This window comes from Manis pentadactyla, chromosome 1 (assembly GCF_030020395.1).
Source record: "Manis pentadactyla isolate mManPen7 chromosome 1, mManPen7.hap1, whole genome shotgun sequence".
NCBI classification, from domain to species: Eukaryota; Metazoa; Chordata; class Mammalia; order Pholidota; family Manidae; genus Manis; species Manis pentadactyla.
In genome coordinates, this window is record NC_080019.1 from 178,043,489 (window position 1) to 178,067,291 (window position 23,803).

The following is a 23,803-nucleotide window of genomic DNA, read 5'->3' on the forward strand; positions in this document are numbered from 1 at the left end:
AGACACTTTGAAATGTCCCAACCGGAACAGTTGTTAATTTCTTTCTAGTTAAAACTTTTGTTGCAGTATGTACTCAAGATCTATTTGTATGTGAGCCAGAAAACTCAGAATGATAGTGCCTTAAAGAGATCATTTATTTCACTCATGTGGAATCCTGGAAAGGGGTGTTCTAGGCTGAGTATATCCCTCTGTGGTGTTAGGACCTAGGTACCTTCTATCTTGTTACTCCACATCTTTAGCAAGTCTTTCTTTCTCATTATCTCAAGTTTGCTGCTTGAATTCCAGCCGTCTTGTTCAAATTCCAGCTGGCAGGAAGGAGGAGGAGACTAAGAAGACTTACGAAAATGTCTGCTAGGGACAGTTCCTAAAAGTTGTCACATAACACTTCTGCTTACCTTCCAGAGGCTGGAATTTAGTCACAGAGCCACATTTGCTTCAAGGGAGATTGAAAGATGTGGCTTTTAATGTGGTCGGTCATGTGCCTTGAGAAACTCAGCAGTTCCTTCATAAGGTATAATTATTCCACAGTACTTCTTTGGTAGTGGTCATGAGAATAGATTTGCCACATGTCACAACTAGGAAGGGTTTTGGAAATCATCTTTAGCCCCTTTATTTTATAGAGGAAGAAAAAGAGGAGAGAGGACTTGTCCAAGATCACACAGCCAGTAGATATCAAAGCCTGCATGAAACTTGGGTTTCTGGCACTTTCAACCAAACCTTTAGCCCCAAATTCTCAGCCAGCTCAAGTTCTCTGACGTGAGGTTCAGGTCATCTGTTTTTAACATTTTTCCTGGATCCTTTTACTACCAGCTTCTTAAGAGTCTAGACTTTTAGATTCTGACATTTCAAAACTATTTTGAGAAAAATGTGGGTTACACTAAATTAAACGATTTCTTCACAGCTCTCAACATAAGAAGGGTATTTTTTTTCAGGTGACAGAGCAAAAAAGGTCAAGTCCCACCTCCACCCTTTTTCCTAAATGTTAAACTTCTGTCCTCAAATCTTCCTACTTTAGCAAGCTGCTTCTACATAAGTGAATACCTCTGGCTTCATGATCTGCACTGAATGGTGACTCTGTAATGACAGACAGTGTCCCTGGCCATAGAGAACATGAGGGTGCTGGCACATGCCCTAGAGATCTGGAGCTTTTTAAAACTGAGGGTGAAATGTGGCAAGTACTGTCCTCCATACTATTTTTCAGAAGTGTATGATTCTTTATCTCATTAGTCTGGTGGGGCTGGTGGGCGAGGTTAAGAGAGGAGTTTGTGTGTGCTGTGCCTTAGAGTGAGAATGTTGTGCAAAGGGGCTCCTGAACACACCTCTGAATAACAGCAGATCTGGGCTAACTGTCTCAGGGCCCTGAGAACCCTGGCAGACATCAGGGTGCTTTGGGCTTGCAGGAACCAGGAGTTACCAATCCCTGCTGAGACCCTCCTTGCTTGGTGGAATTGTGGAAGATTCCTGGTTGCTTTGATGGGCACTGTCTGGGAAGGAGGTGCTCCTTTTCTGCTTGGTTGCCCCACATCCCAGGAGCTTGTGGGTTTGAAAGAAGAAGACCTTCTGTGGCCAGGAGCTGGGAGACCTGAGCTCTAGTCCTCCTAGCTCTGCTGCTTACCTACTGTGTGACCCTGCTAAGTGATTCAACCTCTCTGAGCCTCAGTTCCCTCATCTGGGGTGAGGGTAGTACCCACTCATCAGGTTGTTGTGGGGGTAAACGGGCACAAAACCTGGAAGGAGTGTTCCACATGTGCTCTTTGGCTCTTGGTTTGGCCTGCTTTAGCAAAAGGGGGTCATTCCAGGTTCTCCGACGCTGACCGTGTGTACGTGTGCATGCCTTCCTGCCCTGACCTCTTCTGCCTGATTATAGGCAGGGCCCTGGAGAGGAAGAGGTGGTGCCCATTTTACTGTTGTCCTTGCTCTATCTGTGATTTGTCTCACTGATAGTGCTAATGAAGATAATTGCGATTATTATGTGCTTCCACAAGCCAAGCATTATGTCAGGTTCTCTGTGTACTTTTCCTCCCCTTATTTAATCCTCAGCCTTCCCCTCCAGGGAGTTATCAGTATTAGCCTTTATACTTTACGGGTGGGGAAATAACCCTCTGAGAAGGTGAATAGCATCTGAGACCCTCTTGCCATAAATGATGGTGCCTGCATGTGACCCAGGTCTGAATCCAGAAGCAGTGCACTTCCCCTGGTGTCTGAGGGGCCCTCCATCCTCCACTTCTCAGAGATGCTGAGCCTAGCATCTTAGCTCTTTGCACACCAAGTCCCCTGGTTCCCTCTGCGTGTGGCTGTTCTGACTCAGTCCTCTCATGCTCCCGAATCTCCAGATCCTGCCTCTCTAGGTGAACTCTGCCTCTCCTGTGCCCACAGATGTTGGCAGCGGAGACAGCCCAGCCTTGTGGCCCGTGGGGCTGTGGGCTCCTCCCGTTGGCACCCCAGCTCTCTTCTCAGCAGGCTGGTGCCTCAGAATCCCCTGGGGACTTTGCCACAGGCGCCTGCAGATCGAAGACAGATCAGTGCTTTTCTGTGTGTCTCCTCCCCGCCCGTGTTGAGTCAGCATTTCTCACCTTTCTCAGCCTGACCTTCCGCCCCATCCCTCTTCCTCCTCCCCTCAGCAGAGGCGTTTCCTTGTCTTCTCCCTCTGAACCCTGACCCTGGAGATGCCACTCGCCTTGGGGCCCACTCTTCAGCCTGGGGGCCACCTATGTCAGGATGTCCAGCTGTCCACATGTCCAGCTGTCCACATGTCCACCCCGAGCTTACCGCTTTCCTCAACGTAAGACAAAAGCCTCATCTGCTGCTGCTTCTCGGTGCTTCCTGTGTGGTTATTGTTGCACACCCCTAGCCCAGAATCCTTGCAGTCCATTTTAGCCTTTTCTCCCTTCCTTGCCTGCATATGAATCGCCCTTGAGGTCTCTTGTTTTGCCCTGAGGCTCTCAGACTGACCCATTTCCTTCCACTTGGGCAGCCACCCAGCTGGGCCTTCCACCTCCAGCCTGCAGGGCTGCTGTCTAATCTCAGATCACAGCCAGATGAGGCTCTTGAGCTCTGTTTCCAAGACCCCAGCCTGGCCTCGCGCGCCCTCCCCACCGGCTGCGGCCCAGAGCCTCGCTGTGCTGTGCTGGGGTCTGCCCGGTCTGAGTGGCCCCTCCTGGGCTCCTGAGGGTGGCCGTGGACTCACCTCATAATGTGTTCCTAGCGGGTGACCTCTGCAGAGGTCAGGAGTGTGGTAACAAGTGCGGCTTGTCATGTGTATTACGCTGGACAAACATTTCCTGAAGGCTTCCAAGGGGCCAGGCACTGCTGGGCCCTGCCCTTTGGAGCTCTTAGTCTACCGGGTGGTTAGGGATGGGCTGAGGTGGGGAGGAAGAGAGTTCTAAACCAGGCTGGCTGTGGGCAGTGCCCAGTTTAAGCCCCAGTGTCATTGCCAGGTGACGGTGTTCAAGCAGTCAGTTTGCTCAGTGTAAATCACTGGTTGAGCTTAAGTTCTCTGCTGTGTGAGGGTAAATGCTGGGTCAGAGGCTTCAGTGGCTGGCTGGCAAGTGGTTTGTTCACTCTGAGAGCGGCCATCCATTAGGCAATCTGAGGGGCTCACTGGGTTTTATTGGAAGGAAGCATGGCTGGGCCGTGAGGCTCAGTTGCTTTGATTTCTGTTGTAGTTGCTTTGTGGACGCTGCAGCCCAGCTGCACACCACCTTGCTGCCAGGGCAGGGGGGCACTGGGATCCCCTGCCCGCCCCTGGCCCAGTTCCAAAAGCATAGGTGCCTGCCAGTCTCAGGAGGGCCGGGCTACAGGTCAGAGTTCCAGGGCGCTGGGCTAGGGCAGTTGTTTTTCCGACTGGCCAAATTATCTGAGGATTAAATACAGACCAGTGTCAACATGTTTTTCCAACCGATTCTTTTCTTTCTCCCCTTTAATCATGTGCATTGAGATAGGGATTTTTAGTCTGAGGTCCATTTGAGCCCTGGGAGGAGTAGAATAACATGTAACATTATAGTGGCATGAACTTTTGGGGAGCTCTCAAGGTGGGCTGCAGAAGGGCAGTGGGTCCCTAGGCATTGCACACAGCTCTGGCAGGGCAGGACAGAGACATAATTCCTCAACTCCTTGATGGTTTTACCCTGGGAAGAAGGACCCTTTCAATTTCAATGGCAGATTGTATTTAGAAACACTAGACTATGACCACATTTCTGTCTTCTACTCTGCTGAGCTGGAATTTTGGTAACTGGTGTTATTGGAGTGCTTTAGGATTTATGAGGCATGTTTGGTAAGTTGTCCCATTTCATCCTCACAGAAGTCTCAGGAGGGAGGTGTCATCATCTCCATGTCCGATGGAAGGCAGCAGGCTTAGGAGGCTGAGTGGTGTTGCCTAGGCATTTTAGCTGTTGAGTGGTAGAGCTCAGATCCAACTCAAGATGTTTCTGGCTGCAGGGAGACAGTGGACTGAGAGGGCATGGGGTCAGACAGACTGTGGTTCATGTCCTGGCCCTGCTTCTAATTAGCTGTGTAACTTTGGCCAGATTATTTAACTGATTGATATGATCAAGCATGTCAGATAATGTACAGTTGCCTCTTTTATTGACCACATTCCTTGGTAACCCCCTGTCCTTGCTCATTCTGGGTCAGTTGCAGAACAGTTTTTCTGGACCTCTCTTCACCATCAACATGGTCATTCTGGCCTCTCTCCTCTGTTAGGGCCTTTGTTTCCCAGGTTCCATGTCTTCTCACTTAGCGTTTCTTCTTGTTTTTGTAGAGTATGAGTTCCAGCAGCTTCCTGAGAAAGGGTGCACTGGTGATAAATTTTTCACATCTAAGATCATAAGTCTGAGTAAATCTGTCCTGAAAATTAAGAGATGTTTGGTTTGGCTGATTGTAGAGTTCCAATTGGAGATGTGTTGCTTGAGAATCAGGAAGGCAGTGCTGGGTTGTCCTCTCCTGTGTGATGAGCAGTCTTATGCCAGTTCTGACTGCTAATCTCTTGTATGTGGTGTTTTTTTTTTTTTGAATCCTTCAGAATCTCCTCTTTGTCCCCAGAGTTCTGAAAGTTTTCAGTGATATATGTAAAAAGCAAGAGTCTTTTTACATTTATGATGCTGGGCCCTTCTTTTTAAATTAAGGTATAATTGGTGTATAGTCTTACGATGTTTTCAAATACACAGCGCAGTGGTTCAGCATTAACCCATATTATCAAGCCCTTACCCTCTCCAGTGTGGTCACTGTTCATCAGCATGATGCTGGGCCTTCTTAACTGGAAACTCAACTCCTTCAATTCTGGGATATTTTCTTGAGTTTCTTTCTTTGATAATTTCTTTTCCTCTGCTTTCTTTTACTGGTGTTCTTTGAATTTAGCTCTTCACTTAATGGATCCATCTTATTTTTCTTATTTTTTTCTCCTGTTTTTTATTTCATGATCTTATTGTTATATTTTCTAGGAGTTTTTTTTCAATTCTACTTTCAACTCTATTAGAATTTTTTATTTCTAGGAGACTTTTCTTTTCCAAGAGTTTTTCCTGATTCTCTTTGACTGTTCTTTCTCATAGCACTCTATTCTTGTTTCATGAATGCACCATTTTATTTCTCTAAGAATAATAATTATAGTTTTGGTGTTATCTTTATCCTTTTCTTTTTCTTCTTAGCTTCATCTTTCCATTGGTTGATCTGTCTTTTGTGCTGAGGGCTTTCCTCAGGTATCTGGTGAATTTTGGTTACCCTTAATGAAGAGCAAGGCACTAGCATGTGGATAGGAGACTAAGTATAGAGAGGGGGTGAGGGCACTTGTTTACCAGGAGGCCTCAGTGGGTATTTGGGAACTCAGCTGTGTCATTAAAGGATCTCCAAATCACTGTGTCTTTAGGTTAGTTTTCCTGTGCTTCTCAGTTTCCCCAGAGAAAATTTCTGTAAAAGGGATGGGAGATGCAGGGAGAAGGAGCTGAGGGGGATGGCTGATCTCAAGGTTGTAGACTTAATCCCCTTGTTTTCTGTCAGGGACACATTTCTGCCCTCTGCCTGATGTCAGCCCAGCAGAGCTTTTCCTGTTTAGTCTCCCCACACAGTCATCCCTGTGTCTTCTGCCACTAGGTGAGGGGATGTTGTCCAGCTTTGTGGGTTGGTTGAGGGGATCTGCTGTGTCACTGCTCCTTATTCTGACTTTTAACACACACACCCCATGTGGATTTTGTGCTTTGGTGCTTCTAGGCGGGATGGGGTTTTCACATTGCTCCAGTATATGGCATTTGGGTAGAGTGTCTAATACAGACACTGACCCCCTCAAAGAGGTCTTGTTTGAGCAGCTGGCAATTACGTCCATGCAGCATGCTGGTGTAGTATGCAGTGCATACAGCTTTATAAAAGTGCATGAAGAGGATGGTGAGTTGGGTACTGGGAGTGGTTGGGGAAGTGTCCTGGGGGTGTTGGTGACTTGGAGAGGTGATGAGGTGGAAAGCCAGGTGTAGTATTGTGGGTCAGTGTGCCTTTATCCCGCTAAAGTGCAGTGTATCTTAGGCAGCATTTGGTGGCACCATTCTCCCTGGGGCAGCTGGGAGCTGGGCCCACCATCCTTGACTCCTTGGTCCCCAGGTGGTCCTGCCAACGTGGCTGTCCTCCATGAAAGTCTCCTCACTCATCGAGAGAATCTCTGACCCCAAGGACTTGAAAAAACTTCTCAGGACCCGGAATAATGTACTGGTGCTTTACTCCAAATCTGGTGAGTGCCTGACCTGACTTTGGGGTCATCCATTTGGGTGGGATAGGAAGGGATGGGAAGGGTGGGGAATGGAAAGAGTAGGGGCCGAGGCGGGAAGCAGAGACCTTAGGACCAAATGCCACTCAGGGAGGGTCTGAGGGACCCTAGGTTTGTCAGCTTTCCCCAGAAGACCGGGGCAGAGGCACGGAGGGGTGTTAGTTCTGCTGCTTTGGGATCTCTAAGAGGTCATTTCAGTTCTCTTTCATCAGTATTCCTTAGGAAAAGCCCTGTGGAATCCCTTACCCCCTCGGGATGGGGAGGAAGTGTGTGTAGGAGGACAGGAGAGCGGACCCTGGGGGTGGGTGTTCTGGCTTCCTGGACAGGTACTTGCTTTGCCAGAGCTGTTGATAAACTGACAGCTCTGGTGTGTCACCAGCTGAATTGGTCCCAGGCTCAGGGCACCCAGGCTGGCAGCCCTGGCCCTGCCTGACTCCCATCTGTTCCACTCTGCAGTCAGAACACAAGACTGAGTTTGGGCTGGGCTTCGGACTCAGGACAGGATGGCTTTGGTGGGGATGGGAGCAATGGCTTGCCTCTTCTGACCGTGCGGCTGGCGAGGGCATAGTCAGTGGAGAGGTTTGCTTAACTCTTGGCTATGACTTTGAGCATCCGGCTGTTGATGATGTTCCAGCAGATCTAAGTGTTTCCATGGCTCCTAACGATGCCAACTTTTCTGTGCCCTGAAAAAGCAAATAGTCAGTGGTTGGGCCATTTCCCTGGCAGCTTATCCTCAGAGCTCCTTGGCTCTGGGGGCTGATGGATGCTTTGGACGTGGGTCCTTCTGGAAGCTGCATCCTCCAAGCAGCCCAGCCCCTGCCTCTCCATGCCTGTCTGAAGCCTGGCCATACTCCCTGAAGTTATTGTTGGGAGCTCAACATGTGACATTCTCTGCTCCCAGGAATAGGGGGAAACTGAGGCAAGGGTGAAGCAGACTTGCTCTTGAGGCCTGGGATATAGGGTCCTGAATAAGCATGGCTCAGCCCTTTGGATGCTTCTGGAACTGGGTGTTGTCAGTGCAGGAACACATTCCGTTCCTTCTCTGAGTAGGTCCCATGATATGAACTCATCATCTTACCAGGATTCTGCGATACTTTCTCACTTGCTCCTTTGCCATGAGGGAGGCCGTGCGGGTTGTCAGGTAATGGCTGGTTTACAAGGGAGGAGATGGAAGCTGAGAGAATAGCTGGTTCTGTGAGGTGGGCCAGCTAGTAGATGGTAGAGCTGGTCCCCATGTCGCCTCCACGTCGTTTCCCCTGCTGTTGGGGAGGAAGAAACAGGGACAGAAAGGCCCTGAGACCAGGACATGGCTATGGTAAGTGAGCGAGTGGGAAGGTGGGGTCACTTGGCCGGGGCTCGTGGGGCAGGAGGCAGGGCGTGGGGAGCTCTCATTTTCTCCTTTACACTCATCCAGCCACCGTCTCATTTGTCTGCAGAAGAGCTCTGGCACTTCTCCCGCTTTGAACTGCTGTGCCGCGGGCCAGGCGATTGTCTCACCTTGTCGCCTCTCTGCCCAGGCCTGCTGCCAGGCTTGTGCCCTTCAGTGGCCTTTTGGAGCAGCACCTCCCATCCTCCAAACAGTGGCTCCCTCTCCTCCACTGACTGGCAGGGTTGGGGAGGGAGCGCTTCAGGTGCCTCCGCCGCCTCCCAGCGCAGTCTGAGTGGTGGGGCCATGGCCTTCTTCCCCAGCTGCCCGTGCCCCCTCTGATTACCTGGTGCGGGTTCCTGGGAGCATCCCTTTGGGTGCTTCAGACACTTCTGTGCACTGATGCTTTTTGTTGGCTTCCATGAAAGGCTCAGCACACTGTGTGTTCACAAACAGCTTCTGTTATCTACACTAGAAAAGATCTGTGGAGGCAAATATTTCAGACATCATTTCTGCTTAGCTTAGGGACATCATATGATTTTGGTGGGGGAAGGTGGCAGACTGCCCTCCCCACCAGGGCCTGCCTGGTGAGCTCTGAGGCTGTTCAGGTGAGCTCACAGGTGTGACAGAGGAAGGTGACAGACTCCACAGCCACTCTGTAGTGGACCCTTGCAGGCAGCTGGTCGCAGACATCTCTATCCCCAAGAACCTCCATTGCCCTCCTACAATAGCTTCCAGGTGCTTTACCCAGACACCTGGACCCATGAAGAACTCTTCCTTTCCTGTTTGCTGCACCCCACCCCAGGGCATAGTCTGTGTTCCTGCGGCTGAGCCCCGAGGCACTGCTGGGGCTGGCTCTTCTGGGGAAGTGGGCTGTGAAATGGGACTTGGGTACACTTGGCATTGGTCCATTGAGACTAGTGTCCTACTGAAACCTCATTTAGTTACAGGTTGTGCAGAGGCCTTAGATGAGTGTGTGACCAGAGGTGATGGAAGGATCTGTCCCTGTCCTTGTCAGTTCCCAGGCTGGGTGCCAGGACAGACGAATGTGGAGTGGGCAAACTTGTTCCCTACTTTAGTTATAGAATCATGATTTTGTGGCTGTAGAATTTTCAGGATTTTTCCCAGAAAGGTAATGAGTCTGAGGTTCTTCTGGGAGTTGAAGATCCTGCAGAGAGAGCCTTGGAAGAGTGAGGTGTGAGGGTGGCTTAGGGAGGATGGCTGGAGCAGGAGCTTCTGAGAAGAGCTGAGCCGTTCTCACAGGACTGTTGATCACAGGGATGGTATTCTAACTGGTGCTTAGGACCTTGCCTCTAGGACTGGTCCCCGTCCTTCCTTGTCCCTGAGGGAAGATGGCAGGGATGGTCTTGATGTGCTTGGGCGCAGATGATTAATTTTTTTCTTTTTTTTTTTTACAGAGGCTGCAGCGGAAAGTCATCTCAGGTTACTGTCCACTGTGGCCCAGGCCGTGAAAGGTCAGGGCACCATCTGCTGGGTGGACTGTGGGTACGTCCAGGAGACGGGGCACTGTGGCTGGAGAGCAGGGGTCCGTAGGGCCTTGATGGGTGGGGTAGGGAACGGCTCTGATTGGCACTCTGGAAAAGAGAACCTGATGGAGAAATTGCTGCAGGAAGACATCCCTTGTGACACTTTAGGGTCCCTGTGGTCTGGAGAAGGGGCAGGGTCTGGCTTTCCCTCTTGCTTTTTCCAGAGCCACCCCTCTTCTTCCCTTCTTACATAGTGCTTCTACTTCTCACTCTGCTGTCCTGTGTCTTTTGATTCTGTCTTCCTGGCAGGTGGCAGAGGGGGCCTTGTGTTGAAGAGGGGTCTTGATGCCCAGCGAGGCAAGGTTATTTTCAGGGTCACTCAGTGGGCTTTCTTGTGGGGGGTCTGCAGCAGGAGCCAGGGGCTTTACCCCCAGCCCAGGCCATTAACAAAGGTCTCCACTGCTCACAGGGCAAAGGTGGTGGAGTCAGCTGGCTTTGGCTTCCGAGGTGGCTGTGGTAGATGTGTCAGTCCTGGACAGGTGGCTCAGTCCCTGCAGCTCTGTGCCCTGACCTGTCTCCCTGCCCCCTACCCCTCCCAATGCAGGTGCTGTGTGTTCCTTCTCCTTCTTGGCCTCCTTCCTCCAGAGACTCGCTTGTCAGTGTTCAGGTGGCAGAAGCAAGTGCCGCCCTCGGGAGGGAGTCCAGAGGAAGGACAGCTACTTCTCCATGTGGAGAGGGGGGCTCTTGATGGAATTCCTTTGATTCTTCTGGGTTTGGGAGTTGGAGTCCGGAGTGTACTCAGCTGCCTTTTCCTGTTAATAATTAGGAATGATTTCCTTCTCTCTCTGTGTTCAGTGCTTTGCTGCTGGGATTTATAAACACACAAACATCTCTGGTCGTATAATTAGCTCCCCATTTAGTGTAGAATGGCACAAACACAGAAAAGGCACATAGATAGTGAGTGAACAGAGGAGAAAGGTAGCTAAGAACAGGTTTGTTCTTTACACATTTACTGTGCATCAACAGTATGCAAGCCATCATGCTGCACTTGGCAGATACCAGCTTTTGTAGGTCCTTCCAAGTGAGGACAGGCAGTGTTTCCAGAACCACTGTGTCCAGGTGCTTCTCACCCGGACCGAGGGCTTATCAGCACAGGGAAAGAGGGAGGAGCGGGGGAGGCAGGAGAACAGGCAGACTGCGCTCTTGTTAGCGTGGGGAGGAGGCAGGGCTTTTTCCTGGATGGCTCATAAAGGTCTTTTTAACCTTGAATGCACCTGTTCTTGTTGAGTCAGTCTGCTGCCACCCTGTTTAGTTAGTTAAGTGAGCTTTATGGGGTCCCCCCCATTGCTGTCTTCCTCTTGAGTCTGAGTTCTAAAACAGCTATTTTGCCAATGAACTTCTGGGACAACTAATTTATAAGTTGATGGCCTCAAGTTTGTCCTGCCCATGATTCGAGGGGTTTGAGGGAGATTCTATTTGGCAAAGCATTGACTGAGACCGTGAGAAGAAGTCTTAGCCACACACTGTTCGCTGTATGCGTGTATGTGCATGTGCGAGCCTCGATCTGGCCTCACCCTTCCCGATTTATTCAGATACTAGCCTCATGGAAGGGGCTGTCCACTAGACAGTGGTGAGATCTTGGCCATTGGTTAATTCAAGTGCATAGTTGGTCTGAAAGTGTTCTTGTCTTCCTGGTGTCTCTGTCTCCATGTTTTAGCAGGAGGGCTCTGGGTGACTGGCTAAGCGGCAGCCTATTAGAGGGGACAGGCTGCTTTGGAATCTTGGTGTCTGACGGTGACACCAGCCTGCCAGGCCGATGGAGCCTTATCATAGGGAGTTCCTCCGGGGCTTGTCAGTGGCAGAAATGGCCAAAGAGCTTTGATTTAGTTGCTACCTTCACCTGGGTTTGTTCGGCAGACATTCCTGAGCACGTACCATGTGCTTTAAGGTACACAGATGGGTAGGGTAACAGGGAGCTCAGGAGCTCAGTGTGCGAGGAGGAGGCAGCCAGCCAGCAAGGCGATCACAGTCCAGGGGAGGAGGTGCTGTAGACTATGTGAGAGGAAGACATCACTTCATTCGGCCTGGAAAGGTTGAGAAAAGCTTCACAGGATTCATATTTGAGGCAAAGACCCAGAGTAAAGCACCCTGGCTTTCCCTTTATGCAGCTCCCTGTGCTGGGATCCCCCAGCCCTGCCTGGGGTCTTCTGACTTTGCTCTGTTTCCTGGTTGGCAGGATACATGGGGGAGGTTAGTGTGTGGAGAAAGACCAAGAAGATTAGGATTTAGGACTCATGTGGAGATGGGTCTGGGGTCAGTGAAAGTGCCAGTGGGAGGAATAAAGCTGTGACTTCCCATGTGCTGAAATGAAACTGCAGGGAGGGCATAGCACATGAGATCTTAAAAGAGGTAACCTTAAGACAAAAGGATAGACTGTTCCACATACTTGCCGCTTAATTTATCCCTCTAAAAGAAAGTATAAACTGAAACATTAAGTAGCTTTTAAAATAGTTCAGGTAAGTTGATGGATTATGATACTATAAGGGATTATGTTGGAAGCAGGAATATCTGGGTCTGAGTTTGAAACCAGAGGTAGGGTGCAGCTAGATCTTCCCAGAGCAGCCCAAGGGACAGAACTCTAGTCCACGTAGGTATCCCTGGGTGGCAGTTCTAACAGACTGCTGCTTCACGAGGAGATTGCCCAGGTGTGAGCTGGTTTGGCCCTCCTGCCCAGCCACTCCCACTCCTAGGCCTCTGCGCATGCCCCATAAATCATCAGGGGAACCCACCGTGGTAACCGTGGTGCCCCGTGATGAGAGCTCTTGCTGACATCCTGAGTGCATTCAATCTGTGTGCATGAGTCTGAAGGAGGTGCTCCGGGCTGGGCAGATACACTCTAGGGAACACTTTCTGTTGCTGTCTGCTATGGAGTATGTGGGTGGAGAGGAGCTCATGTCTGCTCACTTTTCATCTCATGCAATTCAGTAGAGGGTGTTCAGCCAGAGTGGGCCCCGTTGAGGTTCTGCATCGCAGGTCCTTTCCAGCTCTGCTCTCTGCCCTTCCAGTGAAGGGCTGGAGGCTTGGTGGCTTGGGGTGGGGTGACAGGAAGGTCAGGAGTGAACAGCTCACTCTGCTTGCCCCCTTAAAGGGCAGGTGAAGAAAACAGGGCATTCCAGGGCACAGAAACTGCTCTGGTCTGAGATGTCTTTGGAGTTGTGAAGAATAATGGCTGAGGCCTGGCTTGAAGGTCAGCCCTGCTCCTTACTGGCCCTTTGACCTTGGACAGGTTGGTTACCTCGAGTATGTCTCCTCGCCTGTAATGAGACAGTAGTACAAATTCTGCCCTGTTTCCAGGTCTGTGGTGAGGACCAAGTAATGAAAGTTCTTTCTAGAATAGAATTTAAATGTGAGCTTCCATTCTACTATCGTTATTTTTCATCTGGGCAAGATGGCTCAGGCACTCTGAGAAACTGGAGGGGAGATGGTGTGTCTGTTCAACAGCCTGTCCTTGGGTGTTGTGAGGATGCCCCTGAGGAAAGCTTTGGGAATGGAAGTCAGCCCGATGCTCAGGGCATTTGGCTCTGACCCTTCAGAATGGGGTGCCCTGAAACTTGAAGGACTGCAGGTCAGTGGACCTGGCTTTGAGGCCAGGCTCTGTCAGCATGTAGCCGAGGGACCTACTGCAAGTCACTGCCCCCTATGGGCTTCAGTTTAATTGTGTGTGAACCTCATAGTTCAGTCTTCAAGTTGCTCTCATCCCTAAATATCCTGGTTCAGAAAATTCTGGAAGCTGCCAGGGTTAGTGTACAGTGTGTATGTGTTTAGGTATGTGGCAGAGTTGTGTCTTCTGGGGTTTTTATTGGTGGGGGGTGTCTTTCCCTCTTTGTGTCTCTCCCTAGTCTGGTGTCTGCTTACATCTAACCTGTTGTTCCCTCAGAGTTTCCCTCCCTCTTCCTTCCTAGTTTCTGTTGCTTGTCTTCTCAGGCTACCTGCCTCCCCCATTCTTTTGACCTTTGCCCTCCTGCGTTCTCTGCACGGATCTTTCTTTCCCTCTTTCTTTCTTTTTGCTGGCTCTTTGCTCCTTCCCTGCCTGCGCACCTGCAGGCACACACCGCCATGCTAGTTTTCTCCCAGGTTGCAGGCCCTGCAGCTCGTGGCTCTCTGCCTGGCTTCTGTCCAGGGACTTGCCAGCTCTCCTTTTCCCTCACTCCACCTCCTGGCCCAGACCTCAGCAGCCATGCGGGTTGGCTGGTGGTGGTTGCCTGGCTGTTAAGTGGGTTGTGTGTGAGGGCATTAGTATTCCCCTCGTGCCCTGCAGCCTGGCACTGGGGTTTAGCCTTGGTGTGGAGTGCTGCTGTCTGTGCAGCTGGGTGGGAGCCAGCAGGTGGGAGTTGTGCCTGGTCTGCTAATGCCTAGGGCTGATTCTCACTGGGCTCAGGCTGCGCTACCAAGCACACACTGGGGGTTTAGGATCATTTACCTAACCACATTTTCCTTCTTCCCCGTTCTTTCTCCCATCTGCTTTATTTTCCCTGGAGCCGTACGGCTTCCCAGATCTAAGATTTGGGGCCTGCCAAGATGGGCAGGCATAACAAATGTTGAAGTCCCGTGTTTTCTTCTAAAAGTGATTTGAACTTAGCATTTGCTCCTTCTTGTTTAAGTGTGTTTAACATTACTGACCATGGGATAAAATAGACTCTCAGAAGAAGAGCTGTGTTACGTTGTGGCTTCAGATACCTCCTGGCAGGTGGTCACGTATGCGTTGGGGTGACATGTCCCCAGCTGAGGAGCAGAGCCTTAGAGTTGCTGGGCCGGAGAGGCAGGTAGAAGAGGAAATACACACTCCTCTCTTATTCTCATCACTTTTATTCACTGTGCTGCCTAATTCACCTTACTATGTGCCTTCTTGAGGTAGGTGCCAAAGAGAGCAGCCAGCTAGGGGGGATCCTCATTGCAGCAAGTCCCTTCATCAGAGAGTGCTACATGACCACCGTTTTAGGGTCCAAGTGTTCCAGGACTGTTCTGTCTCCTGCCTTGTGTCCTCTGGCTACAGTCTTTCTTACTGCTCTTGGTTTTGGCACCTAACAGTCACTCTGATAGTATTTCTTGCTCAGTGGCTCCTTGTCTCCTATTTCCCTCATGTCTGAAGCGAGAGCACTTACTATCTATCCACAGGTCCTTCTGTTCAGAATCTGCCAGGTTAGACCCTGCTTGTGGGAGGAGATTTACCCTTTGTAGGTGGGTAATGGAACCCAGGAAGGCTGGGTTAGCAGGGAACTTACAGTGGCCAGGATAGGCTGGGGGCCTTGCCTCTGGTTCTCAGCTTCCTATCTCTGCTGTAGGAGGCTGCCTGTGCTTTGTGTGAATGTGAGGGTGCCGCCTGGCTGAGTGAAGGCCCAGTCGGGAGGCTAGGAGAGAGGTGACGGAGGTGCAGATCTTCTTTTGAGTATTCAGTATCTGTCCTGCATTCTGGTTCCTGGTTCATCTGTCAGGATAAGGCCAGCCTGCTTTGGTGCTTTACTAATACTTGACCCTGTAGAGGAATTGAAAGCACCACCCAGCTTATGTGGACAACTGTGTTCTGCAGCTCAGGAAACCGGGGCCTTGCCAGAGGTCACAGGCAGGCTCAAGGCAGAGCCCAATTTGGAAGCTGTTGTCACTCCAGCTGGCAGTGGGCCTTCCTCCAGGGAGGCTTTGGTGCTGAGGCTACAACTCGTGAAAGTTCCACAGTGCTCTTGACTGAGCCTCTAGCACCTTGCTCCTTGATCCCCTGCCCTTACCCCTGACCTTTACTCCCGTGTGACTCCCAGGAGTGTGAGTTGCCAGTCTCTTGAATGGCTGTCACTACAGATGACGATTAATAAACACAGCACCCACCATCGGGCAGCTGCCACTCTGACGACTAGCCACTGACCTCTGAAACAAAACGTCCACATGTGTGTGTCTGGGCTGGGGGTGCGGAGGGAAGTGTGCACAGGCCTCTGTAATCTTTTCCTCCACATTCTCCGTGGGGAGAGCCAAGGGAGGTGGGGTATAGCAGGGAGCCAGACAGAGGGAGGTGGGGCTGCAGCCTCCCTCCCAGAGAGTGTTGGCTGGTTCCTGTGGACCTGTCAGGGGAGTGGCGGGTAAGGGCCTTTGCACAGCCACTCTACTCTCCATGATCCATGGTGGCTTTCTCCCTCCCTCTCCATTCCAGAAAAACATCTCATTTCTCTGCTCATGCCTTTGTCTTTTTTCCTTCGAGTCTCAGTCACAGGCTAGGGAGCGGAGGTAGACAGCCAGGTAGCCAGTGGGTCAATTAATCATACTTTATCTATCAGTCCTTTTGGGTCTATAACTTCTTTCCCCTTCTTGAACTCCTAAGACTCTTATTTCTTGTACTGTATAATTAGTGCACATGTGCACATACACACGCTCTTATACATCCTGAGAAACAGAATCATAGGAGGGAGGGGAGCTGATCTGAGAGAGCACTGTTAGGAATTGTCACCTGACAGGGTTCCTGGAGCTCAACAGTCAGAGCCCAGAAAGCCAGAAGCGCAGAGCCTCATCGCAGCCCCGAGAAGAGAGTGTCATTCATTCACTGGTTCACTCAGGTTATTTATAGAGCACCTGCTCCATGCCAGCCACCGCTTTAACCCTGGGAAGTAGCTTTGAACAAAACAAAGCCGTTGCCTTCATGGAGCAGACATTTCTGATAGGGGTGACTGTCAGTGGACATGCTGGTCAGATGTGGTATTGTGCTGTGGAGAGAAAGATGTCAGGGAATGGAGTGTGGAAGGGCTGCAGGGTCTGGGGTCTGTGCTCAGAGAGGACAGGAAGCCATCTCCCCACCCCCTCTGGGAATGTGTGCGTGTGTGTGTGTGTGTGTATGTGTGTGTGTGTGTGTGATTCATGTAACCAGAGCGGCGGCTTTGGGCTACAGGCTGGTCCTCACTGAGGGGCAGGAAGGACAACTTGTGTGCCCTCCCAGCTCCACTCAGCCAAGTTGGTTGGTTTACAGCATTACTCCTAAGCCTGGCCTGGGCTCACAGGGGTCCTAAGGCTGCAGCAGTGAGACCTGACCCCCCTGGGGTCAGTTCTGGCAGAGCAGGCAGGGATTGGGGTTGGAATGACACCGGTCTGCTTTGTGAAAGTCACAGGAAGAGGCTGCCAGCCAGGCTGGATGGAAGAGAGAGCCGGCATGTGGGGTGCCTCTCTCAGGTCGTCTGGCTTGCTGAGTGGCTGCCTTAGGTGTGGCCGTGTGAGCAGGCCCTGATTCAGTAGGTGCCCTGCTGGATGCCAGGATGGGGCAGAGGGAGTCCCACAGGCCTGAGGCCTGGTTGCCCCCCCAGCTGCTATTTGTCATTGCAGTTGGGTGAATAGTAGGTCATCTCCGAAACATCTGAGCCCAGCAGAACAAAGCCAGAGAGGAAGGGTGCCAAGTGAGTGGCTGTAAACATCCCTAGTCAAGCCCTCTCTCTGGGGGATATAACTCAGGCAGAGAAAGGGCGCCCTACATGCAGGTATTCTCAAACCTGCCTCCTGTTTTTGTGACTCCACCCTAGAGCCTCTGTGGGATGAGCAAACCCAAGCAGTAACAGCTACTGTCAGTGGAGGTGACTATGGCACCCCACAGGGCTTTAGAGTAAGAGTTTCCAGAAACTGGCGCTGTGCGCTGCTCTGACAGACCTTCTGCATCTCCTCTCCACCCTCAACTTGTCTCTTCTCTCTGGGCTCCCTATCCTCAAACACCCCACCACCTTGGGGAGCCACCATTGCAGTGTTAGCCTTGCCTTTCTGGGTTCTGCATGAAGTTCTTGAGTCAGGGACAGGGAGCTGCAGTGGCTGCAGTGAGAGCTGCACAGACAGGACCAAATCCGGGGGAAGCCCTGGGCGCGGGTTGGGTGGAGGTGGGAGGGCGGCCCTGGGAGTGCCTGACACTCCCTGTCTCTGACTGACATACACCTCTCTCATAAGATGTGGTTCCTGAATTACACATTGTATATTTATACTTAAAATGAGGTCCCACGGTTTTGCTTGTCCATTGATGAGTGTTGCTTATAGAATTGAGCTGAATTGTTTAATTAGTCTGTTCTGGGGCTGGTGGCCAGCTGTGTGAAGCTGATGGCCACAGAAGGTGGTGAGGTATATGAACAGGGGGAGGCTGTCATACCTGGCAAAACAAAGTTTCTCACATGGTGTGAGCGGGGACCAGTGGGAGATGGGTAGCTGGGATGTGTTCACAGAATCCATTCAGATCTGGGGAGAGGGCTGGGAAGTAAGGAGTGGGCTTCTCATGGGTGGGATAACTGCCTGCCTTTAACTGGCTGTTGGGCAGACTTGGCTGAGTGTGGTGAGGTCGTGTGGAAGCTGTGAGGGCAGGTCAAGTCTCAGGGGGCTGGTTCAGGGCACAGGGGAGGTGAAACCCATGGAGGGTGGGGACAGGAGGAAGAGCCAGTGCAGGATGGTGGCATGCATCTAAGTCACTTGGAAGACTCCTCAAAACACAACTGCTCGAGAACCACAGTTTGATTCAATAGGTTTGGGATTGGGCTGAGAGTTAACATTTCTAGTAGGTTTCTTGGTGATGATGCCGCTTGTCCAGCATTTTGAGATCCGTCCTTCCAGGAGGAAGGAAAGCAAGATCAGATGAGATCATGCATGAGCACTTTGTAAATGGGGAGCGGCACCTGACAGATATTTCCTTAGTAGGAGAACTGCAAGAGTGTGACATGGCAGCTGCTAGCACTTCCCTGAAGCTTCCCCCTTTCTTCTTTTGGTCTTTGATAATAACTGGTCAGATTTCATAATTTTTTCAGCATTATAGAACATTTTCCTCTTATCCTGGTCAGGCGGTGTACAGCAGGTAGCATACATTAGAGCTTTAAAAACAAAACTTTGCCTGGGCCCTAGGTAGAGATTCTGAAGTAATGATCTGGGGAGGGCCAGGGAATCAGTATTTTAAAAAATTTCCCCAGGTAATTCTAATGAGCAGCCAGGATTGGAAGCTATTAAGCTATACTGTGAATTATTTTTCATTTTAGAATGGGCTATCTGCCCCCGGAGCTAGGGCACTTCCTTTGTCCAGACCAACCCCTGCATGTAATGGTGCATCCTCCCTGTCTGCTTGTCCCTGTCCTTCCTTATCAGCACGTATCCTGTTGGTTATTCTCCTTCCTACAGATCCCATCTGTAATGAGGGCCTCACGTGCTGTTGAGAATTCCAAGTAAGCTGGCTTTTTCTTTGGCCACCAGCAGATTTCACTCTGTCAACACCTTTGTGAAGTCTTCAGGTAACAAATGGTTCCTGACATTTGTGTCTTTCAGTGATGCAGAGAGTAGAAAATTGTGCAAGAAGATGAAAGTTGATCTCAGCCCAAAGGACAAAAAGGTCGAATTATTCCATTACCAGTAAGTACATGTGGGCATTTCCAATTTCCATGTAAGTGCTGAAAGCTTTCATTGGTATTCTCAGTGAACAGTGACTTTTAGTTAAATTTTATTTCAGAATGATTTTTGTGTGTGTGTTTACAGTTATTTCTTAAAAGAAAAAAAAACTGTGTTTAATAGCTGAATCTTATTAAGATGCAGCAGGAAACCAAAGGTATGTGTCTTCACCACCGTTCTTAAAGTTAACACCTTTTTCTCCTCATTTGACAGGGATGGTGCATTTCATACTGAATATAACCGAGCTGTGACATTTAAGGTAAATTTACCTTCCTCATTCTCAGCAGAGGTGAAGTCTGCAAGGCTGCCAGGAGGACGGCTGGTTCTCTCTGAGAGAAGGAAGGGCACATTGCACAAATAGCTCTTCTCAAGGGCCTAAGGGATTCTTATCTCTAGAGCATATGTCAGCAGAATATCCGAAAAAGCTTGTAACTGTTAGCACAACGGGGATGTCCCACATGGTAGATAAAGTTCATGACTGTCAGCAGTTGTGAGGCATGTGATGTCATGCCTCGCCCTCCACAGGCCTGGGGCTCCCTTTGCTGTGGCCTCAAGCGCTCCGTAGTCTCTGCACTAGTGGCCGCGGTGGCTTCCCACAGGCTGCAGGGGACTTGCCGTGCCCAGATTAGCACAGGATGTGGGCGCAGGTGAGTGGCAGTGGTGGGCTAATGCAGCTTGTTCCAGATGCAGAGCTGTTCCCTCCTGCAAATCCAATTTGGAGTGAATGGAACAGCATTGGTGGAAATAGGTGTGCAGAACCTGTGACCTGCAGGTGCTGTTCTCGTACCCCGACAGCTGCCTCAGCCCTGAGTCCTCCGCCTCCTGCCGTAGGAGTCACCTCCTTCAGCATGTCTGTTCTCTTCCTCAGACCATCTTCTCCCTCTGATCCGGCCGCCTTCCGCTGCCCTGGCTGGGATCTGTATTGCTTCTGTTCCCAACATATGCTGGACTCACTCTCTCTGGCTTCTCAGACAGGGCTGGGTCCTGCAGCCCACTCTGTCTCTTTGTCCATCTGAGTCTCCTTCCATTCTTTCCTGTCTGTCCTTCTGTCTGTGCAGCTGGCAGTGCTCCTCCCCTCCCATCTCTTCCCTGTGTCCCTTGTCATTTGTTTCTCTGCCAACACTCATTCCTTTTGTTTTTTCTTTTATTATTTTTTTTATTAAGGTATCATTGATATGCACTCTTATGAAGGTTTCACAAGAAAAACAATGTAGTTACTACATTTACCCGTATTATTGAGTCCCCCCATACCCCATTGCAGTCACTGTCCATCAGTGTAGTAAGATGCCACAGAGTCATTACTTGTCTTCTCTGAGCTACACTGTCTTCCCTGTGACCCCCCAAATACCATGTGTACCAATCATGATACCCCTCAATCCCCTTCTCCCTCCTCCCCACCCGCCCCCCCATACCCCTCCCCTTTGGTAACTGCTAGTCCCTTCTCGGAGTCTGTGAGTCTCCTGCTGTTTTGTTCCTTCAGTTTTGCTTCATTGTTGTACTCCACAAATGAGGGAGATCATTTGTTACTTGTCTTTCTGCACCTGGCTTATTTCACTGAGCATAATGTCCTCCAGCTCCATCCATGTTGTTGCAAATGGTAGAATTTGTTTTCTTCTCAAGGCTGAATAGTATTCCATTGTGTATATGTACCACATCTTCTTTATCCATTCATCTACTGATGGGCACTTAGGTTTCTTCCATATCTTAGCTATTGTAAATAGTGCCGTGATAAACATAGGGGTGCATATTTCTTTTTTGAATCTGAGATCTTGTTTTCTTTGGGTAAATTCCTAAGAGTGGAATTCCTGGGTCAAATGGTATTTCAATTTTTAGTTTTTTGAGGAAACTCCATATTGCTTTCCACAATGATTGAACTAGTTTACATTCCCACCAGCAGTGTAGGAGGGTTCCCCTTTCTCCACACCCTACACAGCATTTATTGTTCCCAGTCTTTTCAATATTGGCCATCCTAACTGGTGTGAGGTGATATCTCATTGTGGTTTTAATTTGCATTTCCCTGAGAATTAGTGATGTGGAGCATCTTTTCATGTGCCTGTTGGCCACCTGAATTTCTTCTTTGGGGAATTGCCTGTTCATATCCTCTGCCCATTTTTTAATAGAGTTATTTGCTTTTTGGGTGTTGAGGCGTGTGAGTTCTTTATATATTTTGGATGTTAACCCCTTGTCAGATATGTCATTTACAAATATATTCTCCCATACTGTAGGATGCCTTTTTGTTCTACTGATGGTATCCTTTGCTGTACAGAAGCTTTTTAGTTTGATGTAGTCCCATTTGTTTATTTTTGCTTTTGTTTCCCTTTCCCGAGGAGAGGCATTCAGGAAAAAGTTGCCTGTGTTTATATTCAAGAGGTTTTTTGCCTATGTTTTCTTCTAAGAGTTTTATGGTTTCATGACTTACATTAAGGTCTTTGATCCATTTCGAGTTTACTTTTGTGTATGAGGTTAAACAATAATCCAGTGTCATTCTCTTGCATGTAGCTGTCCAGTTTTGCCAATACCAGTTGTTGAAGAGGCTGTCATTTCTCCATTGTATATCCATGGTTCCTTAACATATATTAATTGACCATATATGCTTTGGTTTATATCTGGGCTCTCTATTCTCTCCCATTCATATATGGGTCTGTTCTTGTGCCAGTACCAAATTGTAGTGATTGACATGGCTTTGTAGTAGAGCTTGAAGTTGAGGAGCATAATCCCCCCAGCTTTATTCTTCCTTATCAGGATTGCTTTGGCTATTTGGGGTCTTTTGTGTTTCCATATGAATTTTAGAAGTATTTGCCCTAGTTTGTTAAAGAATGCTGTTATTATTTTGATAAGGATTGCATTGAATCTGTAGATTGCTTTAGGCAGGATGGCCATTCTGACAATATTAATTCTTCCTATCCATGAGCACAGGATGTATTTCCATTTATTGCTATCTTCTTTAATTTCTCTCATGAGTGTCTTATAGTTTTCAGGGTATAGGTCTCTCACTTCCTTGGTTAGGTTTATTCCTAGGTATTTTATTCTTTTTGATGGACTTGTGAATGGAATTGTTTTCCTGATTTCTCTTTCTGCTAGTTCATCATTAGTGTATAGGAATGCAACAGATTGCTGTGTATTCATTTTGTATCCTGCAACTTTGCTGAATTCAGTTATTAGTTCTAGTAGTTTTCGGGTGGATTCTTTAGAGTTTTTTATGTACACTCTCATGTCATCTGCAAACAGTGACAATTTAACTTCTTCCTTACCAATCTGGATGCCTTTTATTTCTTTGTGTTGTCTGATTGCGTGTCTAGGACCCCCACAATTATATTGAATAAAAGGGGGGAGAGTGAGTATCCTTGTTTTGTTCCCGATCTTAAAGGAAAAGCTTTCAACTTCTTGCTGTTAAGTATGATGTTGGATGTGGGTTTGTCATATATGGCCTTTATCATGTTGAAGTACTTGCCCTCTATACCCATTTTGTTGCGAGTTTTTATCATGAGTGGATGTTGAATTTTGTTGAATGCTTTTTAGCATCTATGGAGATGATCATGTGGTTTTTATCCTTTTTGTTAATATGGTGTATAATGTTGATGGATTTTCTAATATTGTACCATCCATGCATCCCTGGAATAAATCCTACTTGATCATGATAGATGGATCTTTTTGATGTATTTTTGAATTCAGTTTATTAATATTTTGTTGAGGATTTTTGCATCTATGTTCATCAGGGATATTGGTCTGTAATCTCCTTTTTTTGTAGTGTCTTTGCCTGGTTTTGGTATTAGAGTGATGCTGGCCTCGTAGAATGAGTTTGGAAGTATTCCCTCCTCTTCTACTTTTTGGAAAACTGTAATGAGGATGGGTATTAGGTCTTCACTAAATGTTTCATAAAATTCAGTGGTGAAGCCATCTGGTTCCAGGAGTTTTGTTCTTAGGTAAATTACCAACTCAATTTCTGTTCAGATTTTCTGTTTCTTTCTGGGTCATCCATGCAAGGTTGTATTTTTTTAGAAAGTTGTCCATTTTTTCTAGGTTATCCAGTTTGTTAGCATATAATTTTTCATAGTATTCTCTAATAAATCCTTGTATTTCTGTGGTTTCCATAGTGATTTTTCCTTTCTCATTTCTGATTCTGTTTATGTGTGTAGACTCTCCTTTTTTCTTCATATGTCTGATCAGGGTTTTATCTATTTTGTTTATTTTCTTGGAGAACCAGCTCCTGCTTTCATTGATTCTTTCTATTGTTTTATTCTTCTTGATTTTATTTATTTCTGCTCTAATCTTTATTATGTCCCTCCTTCTACTGACTTTGGGCTTCATTTGTTCTTCTTTTCCTAGTTTCATTAATTGTGAGTTTAGACTGCTCATTTGGGATTGTTCTTCTTTCCTCAGGTAGACCTGTATTGCAGTATACTTCCCTCCTAGCATGGCCTTTGCGTCCCACAGATTTTGTGGTGTTGAATTATTTTTGTCATTTGTCTCCATATATTGCTTGATCTCTGTTTATACTTGGTCATGGATCCATTGGTTATTTAGGAGTATGTTGTTAAGCCTCCATGTGTTTGTGGGCTTTTTTGTTTTCTTTGTATAATTTTCTAGTTTCATACCTTTGTGGTCTGAGAAGCTGGTTGGTACAATTTTCAATCTTTTTGAATTTACTGAGGCTCTTTTTGTGGCCTAGTATATGATCTATTCTTGATAATGTTCCATGTGCACTTGAGAAGATTGTGTATCCTGCTGCTTTTGGGTGTAGAGTTCTGTAGATGTCTGTTAGGTCCATCTGTTCTA

At 48.5% G+C, this 23,803-nt stretch overlaps 1 protein-coding gene across 1 annotated transcript in view; it reads left to right on the forward strand.

Annotated features, from left to right (window-relative positions):
- PDIA5 (protein disulfide isomerase family A member 5) overlaps positions 1 to 23,803 on the forward strand; it is a 90,017-nt gene that overhangs the window by 12,650 nt on the left and 53,564 nt on the right. Inside the window, exons 2-5 of the mRNA XM_036883374.2 lie at positions 6,583 to 6,709; positions 9,530 to 9,617; positions 18,908 to 18,991; positions 19,241 to 19,286. Coding sequence (XP_036739269.2) covers positions 6,583 to 6,709; positions 9,530 to 9,617; positions 18,908 to 18,991; positions 19,241 to 19,286 — 345 coding nt within the window. The remainder of the gene's footprint in view (positions 1 to 6,582; positions 6,710 to 9,529; positions 9,618 to 18,907; positions 18,992 to 19,240; positions 19,287 to 23,803) is intronic.